We start from the raw sequence: 8,640 nt of genomic DNA, 5'->3' as shown, positions 1-8,640 counted from the left end.
GACATCAGGAGCAACTTAGGGTTCAGTGTCTTGCTCAAGGACACTTAGACATGTGGACAGGAGGAGCTGGGGATTGAACCACCAACCTTCTGATTAGTGCGCAGCCCAGACGGTAGTCTGAGTCACAGCCTCCCTGAACTAAACTAAGTCCCAAATCTGGTTTCTGTCATTTTAAGTTCTTCTTTTTGGAAGCGATCTGCTGTGAAAGATCGCATCATGAATTTATTACAATAAATGAACAAAACCTAGAAAACGCTTGTGTTTGTAACTTTGTGCAAATGACCCGGTGGAGTCGTGGCGTCCTTCACACCGTCCCGCTCACACAGACTGATTAAAGACATTAACAAACATGATTAGCGACACGTTTTAATACAGCACAATGGCGATGGGATAACCGTCCTTGAACGCAGCTCTTTAGCAGAGAATTAAGTTCCACTGTGTTGAATTAAAGCTCATATCACCGCAGAGCCGTTTGTGTGTCGGCCGGCAGCTCGCAGCCAAATCGGTTTCAACTAATTAACCATGAATTCACTTCAAAGCAGGATGTTATTCAAATGAGCCGCGTTTCTCTGTCTGTGCAGAGATTCAGTTTAAAGACGAGACAGAAAAACATCTGCAGTTGTTCGATAATCAATTCATCCTTTTATTTTTCAAGAATAAAAACCAAAAAGTCGCCAACTTCAGATTTTTGATAGTTTAATGCTGCTTTTTGTTTTCAGACTGTTTCTCTGTTTTCTGACATTTTAAAGACAAAATGATCCATAAATAAAGAAAATAATTAATAGATGCTGCATTGATTTTTCACAAAATCATCAGCTGACCTACAGCAGCCGGCTCACTTCTCAGTTTCCTCCAGTTGTGTGTGTGTGTGTGTGTGTGTGTGTGTGTGTGTGTGTGTGTGTGTGTGTGTCTGTGTGTGTGTCTGTGTGTGTGTGTGTGTGTGTGTGTGTGTGTGTGTGTCTGTGTGTGTGTGTGTGTGTGTGTGTGTGTGTGTGTGTCTGTGTGTGTGTGTGTGTGTGTCTGTGTGTGTGTGTGTGTGTGTGTCTGTGTGTGTGTGTGTGTGTGTGTGTGTGTCTGTGTGTGTGTGTGTGTGTGTGTGTGTCTGTGTGTGTGTGTGTGTGTGTGTGTGTGTGTGTGTGTCTGTGTGTGTGTGTGTGTGTGTCTGTGTGTGTGTGTGTGTGTGTGTGTGTGTGTCTGTGTGTGTGTGTGTGTGTGTGTGTGTGTGTCTGTGTGTGTGTGTGTGTGTGTGTTCACGTCTCCATGTGTGTGTTTTCAGACGGCTCTTCACTGGGCAGCCAAGCAGGGCTGTCAGGAGGCGGTGGACATGATGCTTCGCTCTGGAGTCGACGTCAACATCAGATCAGTGAGTGTGTGTGTGTGTCATATAATGCATGTTAATAACATCCGCCTGTCTTTAACTCCTCAACACAGATCTCTCTTAATATTTCCTGTACGGGGGGGGGGATTTTTGGAGCCGACCTCTAGTGGCACTCGCTGGTATTGCAGCTGAAGACATTTCTGGATCAGAACCATTTTACAGACCTGAAGCTACGAACTCTTTTAGAAACAGTCTGTCTGCCCGATGTGATTTGGTCAGTGACCTTTGACCTTTGACCACCAAAATCGAATCAGTTCATCGTTGAGTCCGAGTGAATGTTTGTACCAAATTTGAAGTAATTCCCTCGAGGTGTTCCTGAGATATTATGTTTACGATAACGGGACGGACGGACGACGCAAAAACATGACGATCTTCGCTGAGTCATCATAAACACTTCAATCATTCTCAACATTAAAAACCTGCCAACATGTTTACTTCATGATATCGACGCTAATTCAGAGAGTTGAACCACCAAAGTACCAAATACCAAAAGGACTTTACACCTCATCATCATCATCATCATCATCATCACCACCACACTGCTCAGATGCTCTTCACTCTGTCTCTAACCCCCCCTTCTCCAATCCCTGTGGGGGCTTTTTGATTATCCAATCATATCCCTGGACACTCCCTCTCTCTCTCACACACACACACACACACACACACACACACACACACACACACACACACACACAGAGCAGCAGTGTGCTGGATTGATTGCAGACGGCCGATGTTGTGATTACTTAATGTCTCTCAGACAGCTGAGAGCCGGAGGATTCAATTTAGCATCTGCCTCTCTAAGTGTTAATCTCCTCCTCCTCTTCCTCCTCCTCTTCCTGCCTCTCCTCCTCCTCTCCCTCCCCCTCTTCCTCCTCCTCCTCTTCATCCTCCCCCTCCTCCTCGGTGCCGCTGATGATGATGATGATGATGATGGTGATGATGACGATGTGCACACGGGAGATAATGTTTAATTCCCACCAGAGCAAAGCAAAGCAGACAAGTCACTTATTGGCTCCATAATTACATAATTAACTTTGTGTCTCTAATCGTTAGGGAGGTAATGGCTCCGATAAAAAGAGCGGCAGCCGGCAAATCAAAAATCAATAATCCATGGAGCGGCTCGGATCACTGGAGGCTTCGGTGCCTCTGAGATGAGTTTCTCTCCGTCGTTCACAGACTCACCTGAACCACAATATCGGCTTCTTAAAACGCAGAAGAAGAATCTGCAGCTGGTTCAAACTGAGCTCTGAAATATCTGGTGATTATCGATCAGATTCATGAGTTCCAGCAGCTGCTGACGGTCATCCATCAATTCCTGTAATATTCATATTAAATAATAAACTTTTGTTTCTAATCAATTGTAAATTACATTTAAAGTAGATTTGAAAATGAAGTCTGACGCCACAAATGACCTGAAATAGTTCAAATCTTCAAAATTCAAAATGTGTGATTAAAGACAGAAAGTGTCAAATGGTGTTTTGGGTTCGAGGTCGGTCGGTTGTCTCCGGTTAGCGTCCGAGCTACGCTAGCTACTGTCCTCATTGACGAGCTCGTTAACGAGAGCTGTTAGCTGTTAGCAGCAGTAGCTCGCCAAAAAGAAATCTGTTATCATATTTGATATTTTCTTCCACAACATGAGCATATTTTTCGTGCCCTTTTATTTGTGTCAGATGAACGCTGGTGAATTTAACGTGATCATCGGGGAAAATGTTAAAAACACAAACATGGGTTTCAGGTGTGAACTGGACGTCCCAACGTGTCCAGAGACGCCGACTCATCCGCGTCATTCTGAATAATAAAACAGAGAATTCATTTTAAAATGCTGCACATCGTTCACATCTACAACCTTTAATTCGTGGTCATGTTTCTGCTCTTTTCATCTCCGTGTGTTTTCTCTGTTCTTTGCTTCCTCTTCGCCCGTCCGACGCCTCCACAGCATGTAAGTGAGTTCCTGAGCTCCTCAAATCTCCACAAAGACGAGCTGCCGCAACAAAACTCCTTTAGAGTTCAAGCTTTTTAAATAAATAGAGCTCCGACAAATATTTCCTGCAGTCGCATTTCCTCCGGCGGCGCTGTGAAATGAGTTTGCTGCCTCCGTCTTTGATCTCCTGCATTTAAACTGTTTGTCTGCCTCTCTCGCGGCCGCCGGCTGAAGGGGGTGAGTCCTGTTTAATGCTTTTAATCTACAACAGGCAGCGACATACAAACCAGGTTAAACGGAGGTTTTAGAGAATCACACCAAACGTCTTCCAGCAACATCACAGATCTCATTCTTCACGTCCGCCGCAGACAACACGGCTTTTATACTCCGATCAACCAGCTCGCTGTTTGTTTCCAGCTGCAGGGTTTCACAGAAGGAGGATGGAGCGTTTTCAGGAGCTGGTTTGGTTCCAGTTTGGATGTTTTTCTTCCTTTTTTAAATCTTATTTAAAAACCATCTGGTGCTCCGAGTCCCAAATAATGTTTCATTTTTCCAACGTTATCTGTTGAAACCCTGCAAGAAGAAAAGTCCACAAACATTATAAGTGCTGCTTTAAAAGGAGAAATCTGCTGCACACCTGGACGGGACGGAGACGCTGATTGGTTGTTGTTTGTTGCTGTTTTGTCTCTTTGTGGTTGCTTTGTGTCTCTTTGCAGTTTGTCCAGTATTTGACAGTTTTATGTCATGATATGTTTTTGTTTTATATATTAGTTTGATAAAAAGCCGACCGTGGTTTGATGTCTCTCTGAGCTGATGTCTCTGAGCTGATGTCTCTCTGAGCTGATGTCTCTGAGCTGATGTCTCTCTGAGCTGATGTCTCTCTGAGCTGATGTCTCTGAGCTGATGTCTCTCTGAGCTGATGTCTCTGAGCTGATGTCTCTCTGAGCTGATGTCTCTCTGAGCTGATGTCTCTCTGAGCTGATGTCTCTGAGCTGATGTCTCTGAGCTGATGTCTCTGAGCTGATGTCTCTCTGAGCTGATGTCTCTGAGCTAATGTCTCTGAGCTGATGTCTCTGAGCTGATGTCTCTGCGGTTTGAGCTGGTCTCTCCTTGATGTCCCTCCTCTCTCAGGACCTCCTGCTGAGGTGAACTTTACCTCCAATTCTCAGATCAAAGCTCATCTGAACATAAAAACACTTCGACCTTTCAACCAAATGTCGTCGGGCGTGTTTGCGGCCCAGAGACGTCTTCGGCTGCACGAGGACGTCTGACGCACATTCAGATTTATACAAAGTGTTGATGAACGTGCTGCTGTTGGTGTTTTCCAGCTGTTTGTCCCGAACCAGCGTTTAATGGAGGAAACCCGGAGATCCTCTGATCGGGCGTCGCTGTAGATTCTCGTCACGCGGCGGTTTGTTTGGGACGCTCGGAGATGTGACGAGGACGCGTGTGTCTCGGCGGGGACGCGTGTGTCTCGGCGAGGACGCTGACGGGACGTCCTGAGAGGACGAGTGTGACAGCGAGGCGTCTTTGTGTTCTCCAGATCAGACGGCCTGCGGGCCCGTTTACCGTCAGCGCTGTGATGAGAGTTTAGCGACACGTCGCTTCTTGACTTCAAACCTTCCCGTCACGTCGCTGCGCTTTAAACGGCCGACTGACAGCGACATGAGCGTCTTCGTCTTCGTCTTCGTCTCCGACAGCAGCTCCGGATGAGAGCAGCTGATCCGCCGGGACTCGGCGGTGTTAAACTCTACAAACGACGGGCGTCTGTCAGCCGTCAGGCTAATCAGAGCGGACGGGATGACGGACACGCAGAGACATTATTCTGGACATCCGCAGACACCGGAGGAGATCAATCACTGTTACTGTTGATGACAGGAAGAGCTTCACATTTTAACACTTCAGAGGGAAAACACCGTGGAACTAAATACCAGCTGTTCACGTCAGCCAGCACACATTAAAACACAATGTGATGATTTGAAAATCACATAAACCCATAATCAATTTAAAATGGACCAAAGACAACATATCAACATATCAAATGTTTTAAACTGAGACATTTTATTGTTTTATTAAAAACATTCTCATTGTGAATCTGATGTCAGCAACAGGTCTCTATAAAGTTGTTTCAGGATCATGTTCACCACTGAGCTGCATCAACTCTTCTTTTAACAACACTCTGGAAACCTTTGGGAACCGAGGAGACCAGTTTCTGGAGTTTTGAAAGTGAAATGTGGTCCCATTCTGGCCTGATAGAGGATTTCAGCTGCTCAACAGTTCAGGGTCTCCTTTGTTGTATTGTTCATGTCCTGATGCTCCAGATGTTTTCAATGATTGACAGGTCTGGACTGCAGGAGGCCAGTTTATCAGCGGACTCTTCTACTAGAGAACCATGCTGTTGGAATACATGCAGAATGTGGTTGGACGTTGTTCTGCTGAAATAAACAAGACCTTCCCTGAAAGAGACGTTGTCTGGATGGCAGCATATGTTGCTCCAAAACCTGAATATATCATTCAGCATTAATGCTTCCTTCCAGATGTTCAAGCTACCCATGCCATGTGCACTAATGCATCCTGTACCATCACAGATGCTGGCTTTAGAACTGAGCTGATAACAAGCTGGATGGTCCCTCTCCTCTTTAACCTGGAGGATGCAGCGTCCATGATTTCCAAACAGAATCTCAGATCCATCAGACCTCAGGACAGTTGTCCACTTCACCTCAGTCCATCTTCAATGATCTCGGTCCAGAGAAGGCGGCGGTGTTTCTGGATCATGTTTCTATCTGGTTTCTTCTTTGGAGAGTTTTAACATCATTTGTGGACGCAGCGATGAACTGTGTTCACAGACGATGGTTTTCACAAGTGTTCCTGAGCCCATGCAGTGATTTCCACTCCAGAATAGTGTGTTTTTAATGCTGTTTCTTTTAGCATTACAAAACTTTTCATTCTTTTGTTGACTCTGTCCCAACTTCTTTGAGACATGTTGCTGCCATCAAATTCAAAATGAGCACATTATTTGTTTCCTTCAGTAATTGATGCAGTGAAACAGGTCCGACTGTGAGAAGTTCAGTTGCTGCTGCTTCACGTCCAGTTTGTCTGCAGGAGATAAATATAGTGTTGTGTGTTATTGTGAGAACAACAGTGGAATTTCAGTACAGATCATAACGCTGTGCTTTTGCAGGGATACACCGCTCTCCACCTCGCCTCCATCCACGGACACCAGGATGTCGTCCAAACCCTGATCAACACTCACAGTGAGTCAACCCACCTTAAACTCTCCAAACTAAACTCTGAACTCCCATCGCAGTCTTTAAAAGTCTTTCAGTGGGTCCTGGAGTCCCACTGAGACCAGAACAATCACAATAAATGGGTTGAAGTGATGTGTAGAAATGTAAAAGAGGCTCAGACTCAAAACCATGAATGCATAAGGTGGAAAGGTGGAAAATATACTTCTAACAATCAGTACTGGCTCAGTTTCAAGGCCAACGGATTCAGACCAGATTTCTTATTCATCCATTTAATATTAGAATTATTGAAGTTTTAAATCAGATGGTTATTTTGATGCAGCATCTTCTCGTGGATCTGTTTCAGCCGCCTCATCAATTCTCTTACACTGTGACGCCTCTCATGATTGTTTAATTATAATTATTTTGATTAAAGTTTAAATGTGAAAATCTGATGGTCCGTTTTTATGCAGATGACGCTCTGATTTATGTTTCAATCCTGCCAGCAGACTCTGATATGAACCAAAACTTTAACATTATAAAACTACAAATAAATGTGCAGCTTCCTGATGATGAATCTCATGTCGTTCCCTCCCGTCTTAATGTTACCGACGGTTACAGTTTCAGATCAAGATAAATGTGATCGTGTCCAAACAACTTGAAATGATTCTCTCATCAGGTTTAATAAAAACAAAGTTTTATCAACAAAATGAAAATAAAGAAAGAAAATAAGGAGGAAACAGATGATGAGAATCTGTCAGAATCAGAAAGTTTTCCAAATAAATTTCTACCTTAAAATACTTGAAATAAAAATATTTATTTAATATTCATATATAAAAAAAAACATAAATTTGTTCATGCAAATATTAATTATTAAACATTATTTTAAGGTTTGCCACAGTGCTGACACTTTAATTCAATAATTATTTATAAAGCAAAAGTCTGTTCACAGAAAAGGTGGAAAACTAAAGGGATTTATTTTAGTTTATTGTTGAAGGATAATTACCTAAAAATCAGAACACGTTAATTATCAAGTCAGAAAACATTACCCGTCGGTTGTATTGATAAGTTCTGAAGGCAGGATGTTCTGTAACTGGCAGAACGGCCTCAGATCCGTCCGGAGTGTTTTTATTGTGCAGATTTTCTTCATGTGAAGGTTTCAAATTGATATTCACACTCTGAGAATCCGACGGCGAGGGATCCTTCTTGTCCACGCCTCACGGAGCCGCCGAGGTGAAGGAGGCACTGATGCAGATCGCCGCTGCCAGACAAAAGACCCACCCAGCGCTCAGATTGACAGGCCCGGTCCGAACACACACCTCCACCCCCGCCTCCACCCGCGCTCCTCCCCAGGAAGGAGTTCACGGCTCTGCTAACGAGCCTCCAGCAGCCGCGACCGCTCCACGACGGGCTCGCGAGGATCCCGCGGAGCGCCGGGTTCGGTCCCTCCGGGAACCGCAGACCGCCATCTGCTGCGAGTCAGCGCCGACACACACGGGTCACACAGAACATGTTCCCATATGGAGGCTGAGGCCACCGCCCACAAACCGCCAAAACAATACCGACTCGAGCTGATCGGACCTGTCAATCAAATGTCTTCAACTCAAACGGAATTTACCCGAAGATTAAACTGTCTGCAGTTGCCGACCCACACTGACTGCAAATGGTGACAACTTCCTGTTTCACAAACGACCGAACGCACGATGTTTCTACCGACGAGTAAAAAGTGAGAGAAGATGAGCGCACGTTTGTGGAGTTCAGAAACACAGAAACCAAACTGTCCGTCGTTGCGTCTTTTGGATCGGATTCTCCCGGAGACGGAGGTTGTTTGGAGGCAGCCCCTAGTGGCCCTCTGCTGGTATCGCACTTCATGGCACATTTGCATGAGAAGCTACGTCCACTTTATATCGAGTTTACGAAGAAAACACCGAGCGGCCGTTCTGTGGCCGAGCGAACGAGCTGCAAGACAGAAGGAACTCTGTGATTGGCCTGTAGGTGTGTCGCTCACAAAACAGTCAGCCAATCAGACGAGAGGCTCGCTGAAATCAGTGAGTCTTAAAGACACACACAGCCTGTTGTTGTAGAGCTGCAGAGAGAAAACAATTGAAACTAAACTG

General features: G+C 45.0%; 1 protein-coding gene across 1 annotated transcript in view; it reads left to right on the top strand.

Moving 5' to 3' along the window:
• The window catches only part of LOC138192554 (ankyrin repeat domain-containing protein SOWAHA-like), a 53,489-nt gene extending 45,391 nt beyond the window's left edge, over nt 1-8,098 (top strand). The window contains exons 6-8 of the mRNA XM_069140012.1: nt 1,277-1,363; nt 6,481-6,553; nt 7,707-8,098. Coding sequence (XP_068996113.1) covers nt 1,277-1,363; nt 6,481-6,553; nt 7,707-8,098 — 552 coding nt within the window. The remainder of the gene's footprint in view (nt 1-1,276; nt 1,364-6,480; nt 6,554-7,706) is intronic.
• Nucleotides 8,099-8,640: the final 542 nt, after the last annotated feature.

Source organism: Embiotoca jacksoni, unplaced genomic scaffold (genome assembly GCF_022577435.1).
Source record: "Embiotoca jacksoni isolate LCO1_2020_lvr unplaced genomic scaffold, fEmbJac1.0.p SCAF_89, whole genome shotgun sequence".
NCBI lineage: Eukaryota > Metazoa > Chordata > Actinopteri > Embiotocidae > Embiotoca > Embiotoca jacksoni.
This window is presented reverse-complemented; position numbering and strand designations above follow the sequence as displayed.